Source organism: Lissotriton helveticus, chromosome 8, assembly GCF_964261635.1.
Source record: "Lissotriton helveticus chromosome 8, aLisHel1.1, whole genome shotgun sequence".
In the NCBI taxonomy this organism is placed as follows: domain Eukaryota; kingdom Metazoa; phylum Chordata; class Amphibia; order Caudata; family Salamandridae; genus Lissotriton; species Lissotriton helveticus.
In genome coordinates, this window is record NC_136069.1 from 21547702 (window position 1) to 21569543 (window position 21842).

General features: G+C 44.6%; 1 protein-coding gene across 1 annotated transcript in view; it reads left to right on the top strand.

The window, feature by feature from the left end:
• The window catches only part of LOC144772240 (uncharacterized), a 119171-nt gene that overhangs the window by 47183 nt on the left and 50146 nt on the right, over positions 1-21842 (top strand). Inside the window, exon 5 of the mRNA XM_078656409.1 lies at positions 15178-15285. Within this exon, the coding sequence (XP_078512535.1) occupies positions 15178-15285 (108 nt within the window). The remainder of the gene's footprint in view (positions 1-15177; positions 15286-21842) is intronic.

A 21842-nucleotide genomic window follows, 5' to 3' on the forward strand; every position in this document is an offset into this window, starting at 1 on the left:
AGGCTCCAGCTCCTGTGACTGACTCTGAAAGGAATGGGTCTAACGAGGATAGCAATCAGATGACAGAGAAGTCGGGCTTCATCTCCATCTCCTGAGACTGACTCCGAAAGGAATGGGTCTAGCGAGGATAGCAATGAGGTAACAGAGAAGTCGGGCTTCATCTCCATCTCCTGAGACTGACTCCGAAAGGAATGGGTCTAGCGAGGATAGCAATGAGGTAACAGAGAAGTCGAGCCCCATCTCCAGTGACTGACTCCGAAAGGAATGGGTCTAGCGAGGATAGCAATGAGGTGACCGAGGAGTAGAGCCCCATCTCCAACTTCTGTGACTGACTCCGAAAGGAATGGGTCTAGTGAGGGTAGCAATGAGGTGACAGAGGAGTCGAGCCCCATCTCCAGCCCCTGTGACTGACTCCGAAAGGAACGGAGGAGTCAGACTTCAGCTCCTGTGACTGACTCTGAAAGGAATGGGTCTAGCGAGGATAGCAATGAGGTGACAGAGGAGTCTGGCCCCATCTACAGCTCCTGAGACTGACTCCGAAAGGAATGGGTCTAGCGAGGATAGCAATGAGGTAACAGAGAAGTCGGGCTTCATCTCCATCTCCTTGTCGTGTATTTCTATAGGTTCTGAATCCATCCCCCTATTCCTGACCCTATTCTGGTTAAACTACCTAGCTAGTTAACTAACAGTCAGCCCATGAGGCAAGAAATCCCCCATGATGCAGATACCGTTATCTGACGCAGTCACACTACGGCACAGGAACATGTTATCTGATTAGGTCATAACGCTTGAGATCTAATTAGACAAGCGATATTCCTCCAGCCCCTGATAAGGCATACGACGTTCTCATAACAAATCAAACCTATGACAACCTGGATAATCCGTGCGGCCATTGTTTTGATTTCACAGAGAACTTTAGTAAAGAATGTGCTAACGAGCAAGTCGTATGACATCTTTATTGACGTACCTATGTCCATCCTTACGTCAATCCCGGCACCTTTAAGGTATAAATATTGCCGACCTTTCCCTATGCAAACACACGCGTGGTGACAAGACGGAGCAGCCATACTTGCCGAAGCCGAGAGCAGAAGCAGACCCCGCAGGCAGCAGCCCCGCCTTCCTGACGCGCTGAGAGACGCGCTGCTATCTCAAGCCGAGAGACCCAGCACCGGCGCTTCTGGGCAGCCCTCGCAGGCAGCCTGGAATATCGAGAGCAGAGAAAGAGATACTATTCCTCATTCATCCTAAATTCCAGGTACAGAACTGAATAACCCCTCCTAGAGAATTCTTTAGTTATTCACTTGGCAAAAACAAACTTAAACTAAACTGTAACTTTCTATTCCCGCCCACGCATTAGACTTAGGTCAGGTACACGGGGTAGGCGTATTTAGAAACACCAGTTGAGTACGTTTAGTCAAATGTATATGTGTATGTAAATATATTTTAATCATTTTAAACATCATATGGCTCAGAAACCATATCAATGTTTTTACAGTATTATTTTATACTATTGCTTCTAATGTATGCACTTTACTTAACTATAAGTATTGCAATAATATCGATCCATTTCTCTTGTACGAGAAAAGAGACTGATCAATAAATAACATCTTTTATTGAACACGCCCGTCTCTTCCTTTTCTCTACATTCTGATGAGACTAAGAATGCACGTACTGACTGAGTAAAATAATTGCCTTGTGCTCACACGACTCTCGAGATTGACTCTTGATTAGGGGAGAGCAAAGTTGTCATGTTCTATGGTTGTCAGAAACTAAATCCCTTCTTGTCTAATCAGGGGAGTTCATCCTTCCTTGAACATTCGAGAAAGTTTCTAGCGAACTCTGAGCTTAGCTGGCAAACCCAAAAATTAAGTCTAGTATCGACAGTAGTAGACCTAGTTAACGTCTGGCCTAGGCCTTTACTGCTGTAGGTACTATTCCAATGCGCAGAGCCTATTGGGAAAATAGGAGCTACACTACATGGCGCCCAACGCGTTTGGAAAGGGCGATAAAACTAACGTAAAACATTTAGAGTAACTTAGTCGTGCTTTCTCACTCAGACCCCTTCTCCCAAATATTCCAAAGACGTCTGGAGTGGGTGAAAGGTTATTATATCCTCCAAAACCTCGCAGGAGGGAACTCCTATGTATGGTTCTTGGTCTAGTCAACGTTGAAGGATAAAACAGTTCCAAAATATTGTGCACCTAATCTCTGTTTCCATAAAGAAACCTGATCTGCAAATAAAAATAATACCATCCTGTCAGTAAAATGGGAGACAGTGATGGAGAAAGAGAGGCAATTAGATTAGCTACTGAAATAGCAGATGCTGATGCTACCATGCAAACAGCAGACCCGGATATAATACTCATCCAGGTCGCCAAAAGGAGATCTATAACCTTAAAACTTATAGAAAATGGACTGACACCTAGAGGTGGCACAGTCATATTCGTAATTGAGGCACACGAATATCGGCAGACAGAGGTATACTATACATGGATACATTTTCCAGCAGCAAATGCTGTAACAAAGTACTTCCACTATTACAAAGTAGAGGAACCTCCTGAAACGTACACTCCTTTCGAGGAGGTGGAAGTACCACTCAAATTCCAAGAGCATTTGCTCTTATTTGATGGCGCCCTAAAACATAATAATCACATTACAAGGCTCGGTCCTTTAGGAAGACCAGGAGCAACGTGGCCGGTCTTAGCCGGATACACACCACATCCAGACATCGACGAGATGACTGCACCAGAGCTATTAATACAGCTAAAACAACTACTAAAAATTCACAGACAATTAGTTCAGTATGTAATGCGGACTTCAACAATTCAGCCAGCGATTAAAATTCCACAGCTGACCCCTCACCAGGGGAACACAAATAAAATCACACCACAGAACATCCAATCCTGCCTAGGTAAAGTTCCAGCTAAACGGGAACAGATACCATTCTGGTTGGCACAGAAAATCACCCAAATAGAGGCGGTGTTTCCTGACACCACCCCATTAGAAAAGCACAGGATTCTGACTATATGTCTCCCAATGGGAATCGCACCACACATTGAGGACTGTGACACTTGGGGTACGGTCTTTGCTTCAATCTACACAAAAACGCACGGTGTTCCATCCATTTCGGTAATACCAGATGTGCTAAAACAAATTCAAGATGAATACGGTCCAGAACCTGCTTTAACTCTTGGTATGAAATTACTGAAAGACTTCAAGCAGGTCTCGGCTATATTACTAGCCAACATAAAGGGTGAAGCAGCAAACGTGGCGATCCGCCAGAGGTTAAAAGAGACAGATATAGCAGACCAACCAGCTGAAATTGCCAGAATCATAGAAAAATCCTATGAAGAACTAGGCAGAGATAGTCTAGGTGGAATACCAGTAAAACCGCAACTGACTACAAGTCCAGAAAAAATATTTTTTAATAATAATTCACCAAAAAAGAACTGGGATGGAAATAAACAATCCAATCCTAAAGAAAAGAAATTCCAGTCCAGTGGAAGGTCTCCTAGGCGAAGAGAGAAATCTCCAAACCCGAGACAAAGGTCACCTCAGAGTGAACCCTCTGGGAATAGATATAACCTTAGAAATAGGGATAATATTAAAAAACCTGATAGATATCAAGACATTGATACACGTCCGTCTCAATCTTTTCAGAATTCCTCGCAGAAATCGGAAAGAAGAGGACGATCAGAAGAGCACGCCAAGTCCAAAGACAAGGAACCTGCTCAACTGAAAAAGAAATCACAATTTCCAAAAAAGAAGGTAGCCAGTATCAAGGTAGTTAACAATGCCGAGAATACTGAGGACACAACTGAAAAACGGAGAATGGGCTCAGACAATGCTAGACAGCGCAGCAGAGGTGAGCATAGCTCGCAAAGTCCTTATGAATCATCTGGAGACAGTGGACACGAATGAATACCTTCAAGTGGAAACTGCAGATACCAGAGTTAGCAAGCCCCACAAAATATACGAGATAACATTACGTATAGAGGGAGATAAGACTAGGAAAATAAGGGGACTATTTTGGGATAACCTATCCAAGGGCTATGACATCCTTCTAGCTGAAAAAGACTGGCCACCGGAGTTTGTCAGGGAGTGCCCTCATGGCGAAGAAGTAATTATGCCTGCCTTCTCGAATCAAATACCGATTCATAAAAAATACACACTTGCTAGAAAGTGGGCAGTGGCCTTAGCACCTGCTTTATATAAAAATCACGTAGGATGGGATGAGGATTCTCCTCCTCACAAAGTCCAGTTAAAATCACAACCTACTGCACAAAGGCAGTACCCAATTAAGCAAGAAGCTAAAAAACAAGTAAATGAAATACTAGATCAGCTAGAATACCAGGGGGTGATTGAAACTTGCACCTCACAAATGAACAATCCTTTGTTTCCGGTCTCCAAACCAGACAATTCGTACCGTCTAGTTTTGGATTACCGACACCTTAACACATGTTGCAAAACTTTTGCAGTGCAAAACTCACACAGTGCTGCACTAATGAATAACATAGTGCGCAAAAAATACAAAACAACCTTGGACATCTCCAACGGATTCTTTTGTCAAAACATAGCACCAGAGAGCAGATATTTAACTGCATTTTCAGTAAATGGCACTCAAAAACAATTCTGTCGGTTAGCCCAGGGGTACAAGAACAGCCCGGGGGTATTCTCAGCGAGAGTAACAGAATTACTACAACTATATGATGATGAAGCATTATCTTATGTCGATGACATTTACTTAACAGATGATGACTTGGAGACTCACTTGAAAAGAGTGAACACCATAATACTTGGTTTCGCTGCAGAGGGTTACAAATTCAACTTCAAAAAGTCCAGAATTGCCCATCTGAAAATCCAGTACGGAGGATATGAATTATCAAGTATTGCCTGGTTAACAGTCTTTTAAGAACTAGAAGAATTAAAAAATCTAAAATATGAAAAAACGTATCCTCTGCCAATCGACATTCTGCCTCTACGACATTACGCCTGTGTAATCTATACAGACGGACATGCTCAACCCTCCGTTTGGGGAGAACATGCATACAATCCCACATGTGAGATTACAAAAGAAGTGTGGCACGGAGGTAAACTAAGACCTCTATTAACAAAATCACACTCAGTAGAAACTAATTCAGAACTACAAACTGAAATATTAGCTTTGAAAATGGCGCTAGATAATGCGGATCGCGAATTCCCGACACTTATAGTGTCAGATTCATATTTCTGCGTCAAAGCATATAACAAGGATTTGCAGACCTGGATTCAGAACGATTACAAAGATGACACGGATGCACCAATAAAGCAGAGACTGCTCTGGGAACAGGTAGCTCTTTTGAAAAAAGAACTACCAAAGACTCACGTGACACACTCACTGAGTCACCAGCGTGATGGCGTTCACGTTGTAGGGAATTCATTGGCTGAAACAGCCGCAGCGGCAGCCAGTAAACCGGCTCCCGTAGATCGAAAAAAGCGTACATTAAAATACATTGACGGCGAAACAGTGCTGGCAGTAAAAACGTCATCAAAAGGCGACTGCTCGGCGTTACCGATCAACTATCCACTCAATTACACATACATCATAGATGCAAACTCCATTCCTTTTGCTCGAATCCCTGGAGTGGGGGATAGAGTGATTCCAAACATGGACAGGAGAAACTTGTTAATCGCAGACGCACACATGGGCGAGGGTCTCAGACACCTTAAATTAAAAGATTCTCTGGAAGAATTACAATCACGGTACTGGTGGCCAGGCATGAGCCTGCACTACACCATGTTTGTAAAAAACTGCCCAAACTGCAACAGAGATCGCAGTGGGGAGAGAAGCAGTTTAATACCTCGTCGTATCAAGGCAGATAACATCACCACTAAAAAGAATGGCTTGCGATTAACATATACAGGCTAGTTCCCACTTATAATGTAGATCCACAGCACTCGGCTGACGTCCGGACTGTTATACAAGATTTGCGAGTCTAAATGGCATATACGCTAAGAGCATGCTACGTTCGACCATTTTTTTTTCTTTTTCTCAGGCAATCCAGCCTGGGGGGGGGAAAGAATGGCCAAATGAGCACAGCCCAGCGGGAATCTTCTCACTTCCTTCCTGAGGGTATGGGATGGTGTAAAGAAAAAACCAAGACAGAAAGCAATCTATAATAGAAAGGATATTAGGTTCGGGAGCTGGGTGGGTCAAACATCTAATAAGTGTCCAACGTAGTCTAAATAACTTGCCAAGAAATTCTCTGAAGGGATTCAGTCCGTACGAATTATTATTCGGAACTAGGATGTTGATCTCTGACCTTGATAGTCAGACTTCAGTGGTAACAGAAAAAAGCTTTGATGTCAAAGACCGTTTGGCTATTTTGCAGGACTTAAACAAAACAAGAAAAGACCTGAGCAACATACAGTTGAAAGAACAGCCAACGACCACTGAAGAATCACCACCTGTCCCAGCAAGACCTGTCTGGATTCCAAAAGTCGGGGATCTAGTCAGGGAGAAGATCGCGGTAAAGAAGGAATTTGGGCCTTCTTACAGAAAAGCAGTTCCTGTATTGTCTGTCAACGGGACAAGATCAGTTGTACTACCGCCACTTGCTGGAAAAAAGGAGAACCGAGTTGTATCCATCGACCTGGTAAAACCACAACATGTGGCCGATAACCAACAGTAGGCCAAGTGGACTCCCAATAAGTAGCAGAACACCAAGGTTTGCTACCAGTACAGAGGTCCTATCAAAGAGGCTCATCACATTCGAAACGCCTACAGAAGAACAACAAGGACTATGCAACAATGCAATAGAACTTAGACCTCTGAAAACCCAAATAAAGACATTTAGCAGAGACACACCAATCTATACAGAAGTACCAAGTGAAAATGCAAGAAACAAAAATCCTGAACCAATTGGAACAATTGACAGAACTGCATCCGGTTACTTCATCAACTTCGATGATTCCTCTGAAGGCTTCAGCGAACAAAAGACACAGCCATCATCAAAATCCTTTAAAGACAAAGCGAAGGAACTTTTGAAACAACTGAAAGAAACATATCTAGTTTCTCCATGGATTGAATTTTGGGTGGGTTTTGGTGCATTTATCCTCATACTTTGGCTCATCATGGTATTTACCTTGGGACGCTTCATTGAGGGAAAATATGCTAAAATGGACACAGCAAGTCAGAACATCAACTTGGTCCTCAAACCACACACATCTTCACACGTCGAGAAAAGAGAACTTTCTTCAGAACTTTCTTCAGCCAACTTCACAGCAATTCCAATATCTGGTGGGGTAGCCTGGGACAACACTGACTATGAAATTTATGGTCCGGTCGAGATCCTGAAATATCCACACCAAATCAAGATCTCCTTGAGTGACTTTGCAAAACCAAACTCATTTGCTGATGATTGGGACTTTGAAAGTATAAACAATATGATGTCTGACTTAGTAATGTCTGCTAAATTTACAAAACATGATTATTTGCAGGGTTCTACAAATTATGACAGCATGTACTGCTATAACCATTATGGTAACCATTTCTTGCATAAATCTGCACAACCTAGAAATGTTTTAAATTTTAATCAATGGGAACATTGTGCTACACCTCCAAAAGGGAGCTCTAGAACCGTGTATGGCAAATATTCATATTTTTCAGGTTTTAACATAACTAATGCTGAAACATTTTATTACAAATTGTCAAACAAGACAGGGATGAAAACCATGATAACCAACACAAAATTGATATATTCAGATTCTTTCTTTGAAAAAATGAATACTTTTGGATTTGATTATTGGGACAAACATGTTGATTTGAAAAGTGTTTGGGGTACAAAAGAATGGCAAGTACAGGGTATAGAAGCTTTGTTTAGAGCCTGCATGATCCCAGAACAAATGATATTTTTAAATGACACCGTTCAACAAACCACCTGTCTTGGCTTAGCCAAAATCAAAGATTTAAATAACCTGTCTATTCCAAAGCCAACAATGTTTAGCAATAACTCTGAAACAGATGAAGAAATAGACATAAACCATATACTTAACCAAAACAGAACACATCCTGATTGGAAACAATGGTTGATCTGGCCCACAGATACAAATAACTGTCAAGATAGATTCCTGAATAAAACACAGGGTTTCAAAATGAACAGGCCAGACCCTAGATATCCCCAAAGACATCACCCAGGGATAATAACAACCTACAGTGTGGGCAAATTATGCCTTCAATGGCTACAAACTTCCACACTGCCTGAAATTAAGCAACACCTAACTTTACTTACTGATGGTGCTGACTTGCGTGATTTCATAATGGGACCACGCAAACAGCGTCAAAAGCGTTTCATAGCAGCCTCTGTATATGCAGCATACAATGAGGCCTGGAAGGTTACTCAAATTGAGACAGCAGAAAGAATACGGGAAATTGACCGTATTAATTTGGAAAAATCACTTTCTGTAGTGGACAATGGGTTAATGACTCTGTCCTCCAGAATTTTTTCATTGGACAGCATTGTGTCTTCAGCAATCGATATATTATCGCAAGACTTACTGTTATTACAACATGGTCAGTCACAATTGCGTTCTATTGTACAGCTTGGCTGGACGTTACAAAATCTGCGTTCAGGCTATGTGCCTTGGCGTTTAATCCACACAACGTCACTATTTCAAATCTTTAACCTTACTGATAGACAAATCGGTATGGCGCAGAAGGGTGCTGATTATACAATCTTGAGCATTGAAAAACTAGAAAGATTACCGTTGACAATGTCAGAACGACCTGTCAGTGAATGGATAATCCACGGAATCATAAATATTCCAATCTCAACCTTCAGGTTTCAATACTGCCAAAAATATATACAGGCTGGCATGTACGAGAAATTGGGAAAGGGGTACCTTAAAACAACATGGAACCTGCCCTATTCACATGCATGTATCAGTAACAAAGGACAGAAAGTGTTTCTTAGTGGCATCAATTGTGCTATGTCACTAAGCGGCACGCTTCTGTGTAACGGTATTAGTTTGCACGGAGCCTGTGAAGGGAATTCATACAACCTTTCATGTCACCAGCAAGGCGCACCTGCAACTGAAATAGAACCATTCTTTCAAAGACTCTATAATGGGAGTTACATTCTTATTGTAGACCGCAGATGCTGTAGTCTTATGCCCGGGACTCCTTATCTCGTCACTACGACGGCGAAGGTCAAGTGCTGTGGACGTTCTTTGTTCCCCAGCTCCTTTCCAGACAGGGAGGCAAGGGCATGGCCCAGTTTGAAAATTACTTCTATTCGAATAGACACTTTAAGCAGAATGAAAACAGTGCTTCTTCAGACGCGTACAAGGCTCACGTCATCTAAAGAAACGTATGATCTACAAGTCGCAAGGACGACTGCAGAGATACATACATTATTATCAACTAATTCCCCCGTACATTTCGCGGAAATCCTGAGCGAAATCTTAAATATTTCTGATACCACAGGGGTCTCAAAGGTATTTAAGACAGTATTTTCGATGGCATTAACACCATTCAAAGCCATACTGGGTATTTTTCCAGACTTCGTCCATTCGATTTTTGGCGGACTTCCCCTGATCCTAGGACTAATTGCAGGAATCCTATTCCTAGTCCTTATTTTTCGTTATGGCAACCCATGTCACAGATCAAACTCTCGCGACAATGGAAGATACGATCCTAGCCATTGGATACCGGGACCGGATATCAAAAATCCTGGGACTATCCCGGCTTAGAGACCTAAACATGACTTGGTTTCTATCATTTCGACCAATGTGGCAAAGGTGTGTTTTACCTGTACTAAGGTGTCTGCTATGCGGAGAAGAATGCGTGTTAGACACCTGTCTGACGCTACAATCGGATGCGCCGGTGGATGCAGATACACTGTTGGTTCCTACCAAGGTTCACGCACTGTGCTGCCCTCAAAGGCTGCCAATTCTGATGACGGCATTCCTGGAATCTTCACCACTGCGATTGAAGAGTAGTGAAGTTCAAGATGAAAGCAGCATCGAACAGGTACGACCTTCTGTCAGCAATGCAAATCAGAATGTCAATGGAGACAATCATGCGCATGAATGCATGGTTACCCCTATTTCCGACTTAGAGGAACTTTCCCATGAAGCTGTTGACAGTTTTTTCGAAAGCCTGAATGATATGATGTTCTCTCCGGAACAGAAATAGAGACTTTTGAGTAAACTCGCACACGGCGTTCCCTGAATTCGGCCTTCAACTTTAAAAATAAAGTCACATGAACAATTACAATCCAGTTCACGGACAGCAACTTTTTTCAGCAAGCCCCTAAAATATTTTTCTATATATTTTTTCCCGGGACACTGATTTTCTGCTTAAAGTAAGAGACTATTCCTAGAGAACTAAGATTTCTATTTTAGATACTTTATAGACTTTATAGACTTTAGCTGCCCGCTGGTATGTTCGCAATAGATTTTATGTGATGAAATGGTTTCGACTTTTTTTCTGTATAGCCATATTAAGAGCCATTTCATGTGTATTTCTCATATACCAACAATCAATAATGCATAACAATGCGTGTTCACTTTTGCATTTAATTCATAGCTTAAGTGCATACAATATATATGACTGCAATTTTTCAGTATATTTGAAAATTTCGAAATGCATTTATGTATTTTGGGGTGGTAAGGTATACACTATACTCTATAGTATGTTGTACTATGTTATACTATGCATAGATTAGTAGATATGACCATAGTTAGCGTGGAGTGGGTGTCGTGTATTTCTATAGGTTCTGAATCCATCCCCCTATTCCTGACCCTATTCTGGTTAAACTACCTAGCTAGTTAACTAACAGTCAGCCCATGAGGCAAGAAATCCCCCATGATGCAGATACCGTTATCTGACGCAGTCACACTACGGCACAGGAACATGTTATCTGATTAGGTCATAACGCTTGAGATCTAATTAGACAAGCGATATTCCTCCAGCCCCTGATAAGGCATACGACGTTCTCATAACAAATCAAACCTATGACAACCTGGATAATCCGTGCGGCCATTGTTTTGATTTCACAGAGAACTTTAGTAAAGAATGTGCTAACGAGCAAGTCGTATGACATCTTTATTGACGTACCTATGTCCATCCTTACGTCAATCCCGGCACCTTTAAGGTATAAATATTGCCGACCTTGCCCTATGCAAACACACGCGTGGTGACAAGACGGAGCAGCCATACTTGCCGAAGCCGAGAGCAGAAGCAGACCCCGCAGGCAGCAGCCCCGCCTTCCTGACGCGCTGAGAGACGCGCTGCTATCTCAAGCCGAGAGACCCAGCACCGGCGCTTCTGGGCAGCCCTCGCAGGCAGCCTGGAATATCGAGAGCAGAGAAAGAGATACTATTCCTCATTCATCCTAAATTCCAGGTACAGAACTGAATAACCCCTCCTAGAGAATTCTTTAGTTATTCACTTGGCAAAAACAAACTTAAACTAAACTGTAACTTTCTATTCCCGCCCACGCATTAGACTTAGGTCAGGTACACGGGGTAGGCGTATTTAGAAACACCAGTTGAGTACGTTTAGTCAAATGTATATGTGTATGTAAATATATTTTAATCATTTTAAACATCATATGGCTCAGAAACCATATCAATGTTTTTACAGTATTATTTTATACTATTGCTTCTAATGTATGCACTTTACTTAACTATAAGTATTGCAATAATATCGATCCATTTCTCTTGTACGAGAAAAGAGACTGATCAATAAATAACATCTTTTATTGAACACGCCCGTCTCTTCCTTTTCTCTACATTCTGATGAGACTAAGAATGCACGTACTGACTGAGTAAAATAATTGCCTTGTGCTCACACGACTCTCGAGATTGACTCTTGATTAGGGGAGAGCAAAGTTGTCATGTTCTATGGTTGTCAGAAACTAAATCCCTTCTTGTCTAATCAGGGGAGTTCATCCTTCCTTGAACATTCGAGAAAGTTTCTAGCGAACTCTGAGCTTAGCTGGCAAACCCAAAAATTAAGTCTAGTATCGACAGTAGTAGACCTAGTTAACGTCTGGCCTAGGCCTTTACTGCTGTAGGTACTATTCCAATGCGCAGAGCCTATTGGGAAAATAGGAGCTACACTACATCCTGAGACTGACTCCGAAAGGAATGGGTCTAGCGAGGATAGCAATGAGGTAACAGAGAAGTCGGGCTTCATCTCCATCTCCTGAGACTGACTCCGAAAGGAATGGGTCTAGCGAGGATAGCAATGAGGTAACAGAGAAGTCGAGCCCCATCTCCACTGACTGACTCCAAAAGGAATGGGTCTAGTGAGGATAGCAATGAGATGACAAAGGAGTCTGGCACCATCTATAGCTCCTGTGACTGTCTCCGAAAGGAACAGAGGAGTTGGGCCCCATCTCCAGTGACTGACTCCGTAAAGAATGGGTCTAGTGAGGATAGCAATGAGGTGATAGAGGAGTCGGGCACCATCTCCAGTTCCTGTGACTGACTACGAAAGGAACAGAGGAGTCGGGCCCCAGCTTCTGTGACTGACTCAGAAAGGAATGGGTCTAGTGAGGATAGCAATGAGGTGACCGAGGAGTCGAGCCCCATCTCCAGCCCCTGTGACTGACTCCGAAAGGAACAGAGGAGTCAGGCTCCAGCTCCTGTGACTGACTCTGAAAGGAATGGGTCTAGCGAGGATAGGAATGAGGTGACAGAGGAGTCGGGCCCCATCTACAGCTCCTGTGACTGACTCCGAAAGGAATGGGTCTAGTGAGGATAGCAATGAGGTGACCGAGGAGTCGAGCCCCATCTCCAGCTCCTGTGACTGAGGATAGCAATGAGGTGACAGAGGAGTCGGGCCCCATCTACAGCTCCTGTGACTGACTCCGAAAGGAATGGGTCTAGTGAGGATAGCAATGAGGTGACCGAGGAGTCGAGCCCCATCTCCAGCCCCTGTGACTGACTCCGAAAGGAATGGGTCTAGTGAGGATAGCAATGAGGTGACAGAGAAGTCGAGCCCCATCTCCAGCGACGGACTCCGAAAGGAACAGAGGAGTCAGGCTCCAGCTCCTGTGTCTGACTCTGAAAAGAATGGGTTTAGTGAGGATAGCAACAAGATGACAGAGAAATTGGGCCCCATCTCCAGCTCCTGTGACTGACTCTGAAAGGAACAGAGGAGTCTGCACCCATCTCCAGCTCCTGTGACTGACTCCGAAAGGAACAGAGGAGTCGGGCCCCATCTCCAGCGACTGACTCCGAAAGGAATGGGTCTAGTGAGGATAGCAATGAGGTGACAGAGAAGTCGGGCCCTATCTCAGCTCCTGTGACTGACTCCGAAAGGAACAGAGGAGTTGTGTAGTATCTTGCCTTCTGCACTACTTTGTCCTTTCTCTGTGTCCTGTCCTCTGCTGCTCAGCCAGTCTCTGTGATGTCATGGAATGTTGCCTCTGTGTATGTTTAAGTGTATCTGCCGGTTCATCTATGTAAGCTGAGCAGCAGGCCTGCTGCAGCCGGTGGGGCTTTCCATCTTATACCTGTTTACTTTGGATTACAATGCTGCATATCCTGTAACTTCATCTTCTAAATAAAGCTACATTCTGGATACAGCTACAACTGGGTTTGCATTCCTTCTTAAGATTTCACAAGTCGGGCACCATCTCCAGCTCCTGTGACTGACTCCGAAAGGAATGGGTCTAGTGAGGATAGCAGTGAGGTGACAGAGAAGTCGGGCACCATCTCCAGCTCCTGTGACTGACTAAGAAAGGAATGGATCTAGCGAGGATAGCAATGAGGTGACAGAGGAGTGGAGCCCCATCTCCAGCTCCTGTGACTGACTCCGAGAGGAATGGGTCTAGCGAGGATAGCAATGAGGTGACAGAAGAGACAGGCCCCATCTCCAGCTCCTGTGACTGACTAAGAAAGGAATGGATCTAGCGAGGATAGCAATGAGGTGACAGAGGAGTGGAGCCCCATCTCCAGCTCCTGTGACTGACTCCGAGAGGAATGGGTCTAGTGAGGATAGCAATGAGGTGACAGAGGAGTTGGGCCCCATCTTCAGCGACTGAGGATAGCATTGAGGTGACAGAGGAGTCGAGCCCCATCTCCAGCTCCTGTGACTGACTCCGAAAGGAATGGGTCTAGCGAGGAGAGCAATGAGGTGACAGAGGAGTCAGGCCCCATCTCCAGCTCCTGTGAGTGACTCCAAAAGGAATGGGTCTAGCGAGGAGAGCAATGAGGAGACAGAGGAGTCGAGCCCCATCTCCAGCTCCTGTGACTGACTCCGAGAGGAATGGGTCTAGCGAGGATAGTAATGAGGTGACAGAAGAGACAGGCCCCATCTCCAGCTCCTGTGACTGACTCCGAAAGGAACAGAGGAGTCAGGCTCCAGCTCCTGTGACTGACTCTGAAAGGAATGGGTCTAGCGAGGATGGCAATGAGGTGACAGAGGAGTGGAGCCCCATCTCCAGCTCCTGTGACTGACTAAGAAAGGAATGGATCTAGCGAGGATAGCAATGAGGTGACAGAGGAGTGGAGCCCCATCTCCAGCTCCTGTGACTGACTCCGAGAGGAATGGGTCTAGCGAGGATAGTAATGAGGTGACAGAAGAGACAGGCCCCATCTCCAGCTCCTGTGACTGACTCCGAAAGGAACAGAGGAGTCAGGCTCCAGCTCCTGTGACTGACTCTGAAAGGAATGGGTCTAGCGAGGATGGCAATGAGGTGACAGAGGAGTGGAGCCCCATCTCCAGCTCCTGTGACTGACTAAGAAAGGAATGGATCTAGCGAGGATAGCAATGAGGTGACAGAGGAGTCGGGCCCCATCTTCAGCGACTGAGGATAGCATTGAGGTGACAGAGGAGTCGAGCCCCATCTCCAGCTCCTGTGACTGACTCCGAGAGGAATGGGTCTAGTGAGGATAGCAATGAGGTGACAGAGGAGTCGGGCCCCATCTTCAGCGACTGAGGATAGCATTGAGGTGACAGAGGAGTCGAGCCCCATCTCCAGCTTCTGTGACTGAGTCTGAAAGGAATGGGTCTAGCGAGGAGAGCAATGAGGTGCCAGAGGAGTCGGGCTCCATCTCCAGCTCCTGTGACTGACTTTGAAAGGAATGGGTCTAGCGAGGAGAGCAATGATGTGATAGTCATGTCCCCATCTCCAGCTCCTGTCACTGAGTGTGAATTAACGCTTTGTTTTCTCATTATTACAGAAGAGTTCAACGTAGTGATGGTCTCAGACAGCATCAAAGAAGAGCGAGGACCGTATCCCATGACTGATCCATGCTCTGAGAAAGTTAAAAATGTCTTCTGCCCGGCAGGTAAGTCATATTTTTACATAGAATAAATATGGTATCAATCTTGGGGATTAATCACACTGGACCTCAGTTTAGAGTGACCCTGCCATTAGGATTAATAACGATTTGCTGAAGTGGGCACGCTGGCACAGAAAGAATGTAAACACAAAAGCAAAAATTACAACATCCTACTTAACACAGGCAGAAATTATATTCATATACTGCTTAAGGTGCACAATAAACCATTCTATGATGTCGTGCTTGCAGCCAATGTCAAGTTCCACAGTTAAACTCATGACATCATGGTGGTGTTTAACCTGCCCAAAGGCGAGGGCGTTGCTGATACCAAAGTATCCGGGTCTACAGCTTAATTAAGGGCAGATGGATGATAGCATCCCAGATCTGAAATGGGAGAACAATAATTCTCGGGTATCGGTCCCAACTCTATAAGGAAATCTAATAAATATTTGCGCCCTTACGTCGGGAGAGAGAGTCCTCACTTCTGAGGATAAAATTCAAACCCTAAGTGTGTTTTTAGAAAGGTTAGTGACAATGGACTACCAAATCAAGTCGGCGATGCCTTTTATAAGTTATCACCTGCAATCCCAAAGACACATCACACACCTTTTGGGTGAACACCATAATGCGCATGTTGCCAGGTCCATATCGGGTGCCAAACTCCACTGTCGTAATGTTCTGCATTTGGTAACCTACTATTCCAACGTTAAACAGCATTTACAAGATTTAGTGTGTCCACTGTTCTTAGAGAGCTTTATTAGCTGCTGGTGATTTATAATAGAATCAACTCTCAGTCCCTCTTACTGGGACATAAAGCAGTGCATGGCCCTTCCCCTGAGTATTTAGAAGACGTCTTCAGATCTTCAATCCATGTAAAGATTTAAGACCCAAAGGTAAATGTTTTTTTTCTCCCGAGTTTTAGGGTATTTATAAGGCACATTGATGCTGAGGCTGACTCGCACTAAGCTAAAGAGTAACTATGAAATGGCAGCTACCATGATCTAAGCATCTACTGGCCAAGGTTTAAGGCTCCTGCCAGAGAGGAACAACGCGCTTTTAAAGTTGCAGATGTACCACAAGCAAGTTTTAGCATTTGGCAGCTGCCACTGAAAAGAACCTACCACCTACTGATAGATAACTTGTAGAGGTGCCAACCAGAATCCCTGGTGAGAGATCAAAGGTGCGGGCCATACTGCACATGACTGCACCGCTGTAGCCTAAATACTTTGTATTATATTATCTAAAGTACTGTGTGCTGTGCTGCTCGTCAACCATTTTTTCCACAATTCCTCTCTTTCCTTTTCCGGTTTCATTTCCCTCTTGTGTGACAAACAAGCCTGAAAGGGGGCAATTGAGATGCTTCAATGTACGTAAACTTGTTAAGGTGGGCCAAAGCTTTCTTGTCTGGGGTGATGATGGCCACCTTTAATACCATACTTGTAATTTCAGTTTTGCCATCCTGTAGCGCTGTACATAACTGGTGTTACTCTTACTCAATTTAATGGATCCAATTAATAGCCCTTGGAAGGATGATATTACCCTGCCGTGATCCAAACATCTAGCATGCAGGTGTAAGCAGTGAGCAATTAACTCTCAGAACCATCTTGCTGACTTCACCTGGAGGCCACCACTCTTCTTTTTCTGTTTTGATACCTGCCCACCATGTTATATTTGAATTGGTGCCTTTTGGAAATGCTTTGTTACCCTTTATAACTTAGTAACGGCCTGCTTAATACCAGCTTCTGATGAAGTCCTGTCAGGGACACAAGACCTGGACTATTTTATGTCTCTGTCCTTGGAAGCCGAAGGAGGCCCTTGCATCACAGCAAGGCACTCGTATCTAGCAGGACCTGCGTAGCTCTAAACCAGATCCTTCTGCATTCAGGATCAGAAGCACCCATCAGCAGGGCAGTCCAAAAAGAGGGAGGGGGTTGGTGGGGCTGCTATAACTGCATGTTCATACTCTCAGAAGCATCATCATAGTCTAACAGCAGCAGCATCACTTGGGATGAATAGAGACACAAAGAACTCTTAGAAGGTACGACACAACACATCCTCCCACTTTACAAATACCAAATATGTGACAACAACGAGCGACGAACTGCACAAGCACTATGTACAAGTTCTACATGTATGCGGGTGACAGCAAGCTCATAAATGGTGTATCACATCACTCAAGTGGAGGAAACATAGGTCAGGACCCTGACACCTTGGCCAAGTCTGTGGCCATAACCCTGTGTTGAAAATGAATCAAATTTCTGAAATGAAATCCACCTAAAACTAAGATCCTTCTTAGCACCCCAGATGTTTCTGGTAAATGCCAGCATTTGTAAAGCGCACAGCTACTTCTGGAGAGGTGTCCCGGCGCTGGGGGCAGTCGGGAAGATTAAGCAAGCTATTGCCCAGAGTCACATGGTGCTGGGCTAACCTGCCGCCGGAGCCCGGGATCGAACCGTGAACCCTGTGGTCTGGAGTCAGGCACCCTGGCCGCTGCGCCACACCTCTTCCACCTGGTTCGAGTAATGTGGACCAAACTTAGGTAACGAGGTCACTGTTCTTACTGTCCCAGAGCGGTTAGTACCATGGGTATCGAAGCTGATCCCAGTCTGTCTTTGGGTAACAAGTTGGGCAAGTTTGCTAGTATCTGCAGTTTGCAGCTGTGACTCTTTAAAGGAAAACAAGCATTCATTGACACCCAGCAACACTTCAAGGTGAAGACGCTTTAAACCAGTTCAAGCTTCACTTGGCAGATTTTATCTTAGTGACTTCTTGAATAAAGATTCTTGACTCCCCCTCACATAGCGCAGATTTCATTGTTTGCTTTTATTGTTATCGCGGTCCAGGCACTCATGAAAGGAGCTCATTCACCAACACTTGCATCTATCCCCGTTCATAGCAGGGTACATTTTGAAGCCATCACAATCATACATCAAGCCATCCAGAACACTCCTGAATCGATCATTGCACTCTTCCAATCAGTCGCTTCTTGTGGTCCCTAGCTGTGGCAGTGACCTATGATGAGAAGCCCTATTTCACTGCTGCAGCTAAATTCCTGAACTGAGCTACTTATACGCGTACAGCCCCTTTTTGCTAGTTGGTGAACACTTGTTTTTTTTATAGCTTTCCCTGCTCAACTTTATTCTCTGCCAGATTGTTCACATTGTCTTTGTTCCTTATTGCTGTTTTAGTTGTGTTCAAGTCCACGCCAAGAAGCTCAGTGAACAAATGCTTTACAAAATTAACATAATTAAGACACAAGCGGTGCACATAAGAAATAACAAGCATAAAGTAAATTCCTTACCAAAACCAAAGCATTCTTCCAGCAACCAGCTAGATGCAACTGAACACATGGCTACCCACCCAAAGAGAATACAAATATGTAAGATACTGAATTATGTGCTGTTTTGGGAGAAATCATGTAATAATATCACAGTCTCTATCAGATTGAGTTAGGTTCTTTAATAAAACCTTTAGCCTAGCCCTGTATAGCTGTGGCACATAGCTTAATCAAAGGAACAAGTGTAAAGTATTTCGAAGTACCAAAACAGTCAATAAGTAAGAAGCATGACACAATAAAAATACAACACCACTTTATAGAAATAGTGTAATTTTAGCTTTGAATAGGCACCAAAATGACTAAAAACTATCATGGGCATCTGGAGATATGTTTCAAAGTTAAGGTAAATCACTATATTTCACTCTTCAGAATGCAATAAATAATTGCATGTAGCTTATCAGTTTTGAGCTAGTGTACTAGAACAGCTACAAAATACTCTTAGACAGGCCACAACAGATTGGGAGACAGTCACAGGGACCACTCAGGTCAAGGAGGACAGTCACATGTCGGGTCAAATAGTCTCAAGATTCTTGTGGTATCTATTTTTGTTATCGCGGTCCAACAAAGAAGTGGTCCTGATGCCTAGGCTGGGGATGCTGAAGATGCGGAAGCTGTGCCCACCCTGGGTCCACGAAAGTTGGAGGTAGTCACCAGCATCGGGACTCAATCTCTCACTAGGGACCAGGGCAGGTCCAGCTTAGAAGTGGTCCTGATGTCTGGGATGCTGATGCTGAGGATGCTGAAGACATGTGGTGAGTCTTTCTTGGCCCGTCCTGGGTCCACAAAAGTTGGAGGTAGTCACCAGCATCGGGACTCAATCTCTCACTAGGGACCAGGGCAGGTCCAGCTTAGAAGTGCTCCTGATGTCTGGGATGCTGATGCTGAGGATGCTGAAGACATGTGGTGAGTCTTTCTTGGCCCGTCCTGGGTCCACAAAAGTTGGGGGTTCGTCACCAGCTTCGGGACTCAATCTCTCATAAGGGATCAGTGGAGTCCGGGGCAGGTCCAGCATAGAAGTGTTCCTGAAGCATGGGATGCTGATGCTGAAGATGTGTGGTGAGTCTTTCTTGGCCCGCCCTGGGTCCACGAAAGTTGGGGGTCATCACCAGCATTTGGACTCAATCTCTCACAAGGCACCAGGGGAGTCCAGAGCAGTTCCAGCATAAAAGTGGTCCTGTTGCCTGGGATGCTGATGCTAAAGACGTGTGGTGAGTCCTTCTTGGCCCACCCTGGGTCCACGAAAGTTGGGGGTCGTCACCAGCATCGGGACTCAATCTCTCACAAGGGACCAGTGGAGTCCAGGGCAGGTCCAGCGGCAAAAGGTCTCCATATTACAGTGGGGTCAGTGGTTACTTGTAGATCAGCAAATCTTGTAGGGTAACTAGAGTACATACTGACTTGTCATAGGTCGAACAACCTTGGGGGTGCCTCTTGAAGGTCCGAACTCTGTCTCCGAGCCTACACTTTAGGTTTAGCCGTAGGCGGGCTGTCCTGGACAGATGGGCTCTTGAGAGGGCAGGCTTCTTTGGCTTTTGTGTCCTTCTGCTTAAAGGAGGCTGGTCAACTACTAGCCCTTGAAGTCACTTCTTCTGTCCTGACACAAGTAGTGTTCTTGTCCATGAATGGGCACAGTTGTTTTTGCGGGTACCTCCAATTCAGAAGTTCAGTCCTGTTCTAGGTGCAGCCTTTTGCTGGGTCCATGGAGCAGCAGGGTACTCCTTCTTCTGTCTCTTTTCCCAGTCAATTAGTGATCTGAGGACTTCGTACCAGGGGTGCCACTTTTATGCCAATTTCGTATTTGCTAAAGGGTAGGGCGTACTAGCCAGTGGAGCAACAATTACCATGGGACATCCCTTCTCACTTTACATCACTTCCTGGTGGTTTGGCAAGAAACTATCCCCGCGTATCCTTCTCTGTCTAAACCTAGTATGGCACAAGTCTCCTTTACCTGTGTGGAGCTCTGGGAACACCGCTAGTGTGGGCCAAGTATAATGAGACCCTCCTGGAAAACCAGTTTTGCAACTGGCTTTCCCCTTCTGAAAGAGATGCCAGTCTGTCTGTTGACACAAAGGAGCTGGTAGGCAAAGGTGTGACCTTCATTTGCTTCACTGAAGCGGTGGCCCATTTGAAGCAGGGCTATCTGTGGCTACTGCCCGGTAGTCGTCCTAGGTCATACCTCCTCCTACCAACAGTTCTCTTGGTACCCTGTTCCTAGGAGTGTATCATACTTCTTAGTATGGCGGAAACATGTTATCTTGGGGACAGAAGCTGTGGGTAGCCAGAAAGGGCTACCAAAGTTTTGGGCAACAAAGTGGTGACTTTCTAAAGTCACCTTCCGATTAAAAGTTACTCCGCAAACCCCACCACGTCCTGACCCTCGGTTCGGGATGAGTGAATGAAAAAAATAGAAATAAATGAACTTCTCTTCCAGGGGATACTCATCAATAGTCATAAGCACTGAATAGTCCCACCCACGTGCAGCGACCCCGGAGCAATAACAAAAATATATGCGTGTATATGTGTGTGTGTGTGTGTGTGTGTATATTACCATTGCCAGTATACCCTATGGTGATTTTTTGCGAATTCATCGTACTTGCAGTTCATCTATGCTCAGAGACCAACAGCAAAAAGAGGCTAAGTTCAGACTCCTAGCCAGGGGTTATTCACCACCTATATTAGATACCGCTATGAGAAAAGCCAACACTCTGAATCGTCTAGACCTCCTTGATCCCAACAGGAAAGACTCCATCATTGAACCAGATGATATGGGTAACAATCAAATCAGACTTATCACTGGTTTCAGCAGGCAGGCCAAACAGATAAGCCAAATAGTCAGACGCGAATGGCCCATTATTATGACTGATTTAGTTCTGAAGGAAATCATGCCCAAAGCCCCCACCATTACTTTCAGGCGCGCATTTTCAATGCGCAATGATTTGGTTACTAGTAGCCTGGAAACCAAAAAAGGAAAAACTGGCTGTCCCCTAAAAATAGTTTTTTTAAATGCAGTTCCTACCGGGCCTGCACTTTTGGGGTCAATACTACCACCTACACCACCCCTTTTGATAACACTCCGGTTCCCCTCAGGGCTCATTTCACGTGTCGCACAGAGAATGCAGTTTATGTGCTGCAATGTACTTGTAATCTAATGTACGCGGGCAGTACGAAACACCCAGCCCACGTCCGCATCTTGCAGCACATAAGAGCAATTGTTAATACGGATTTG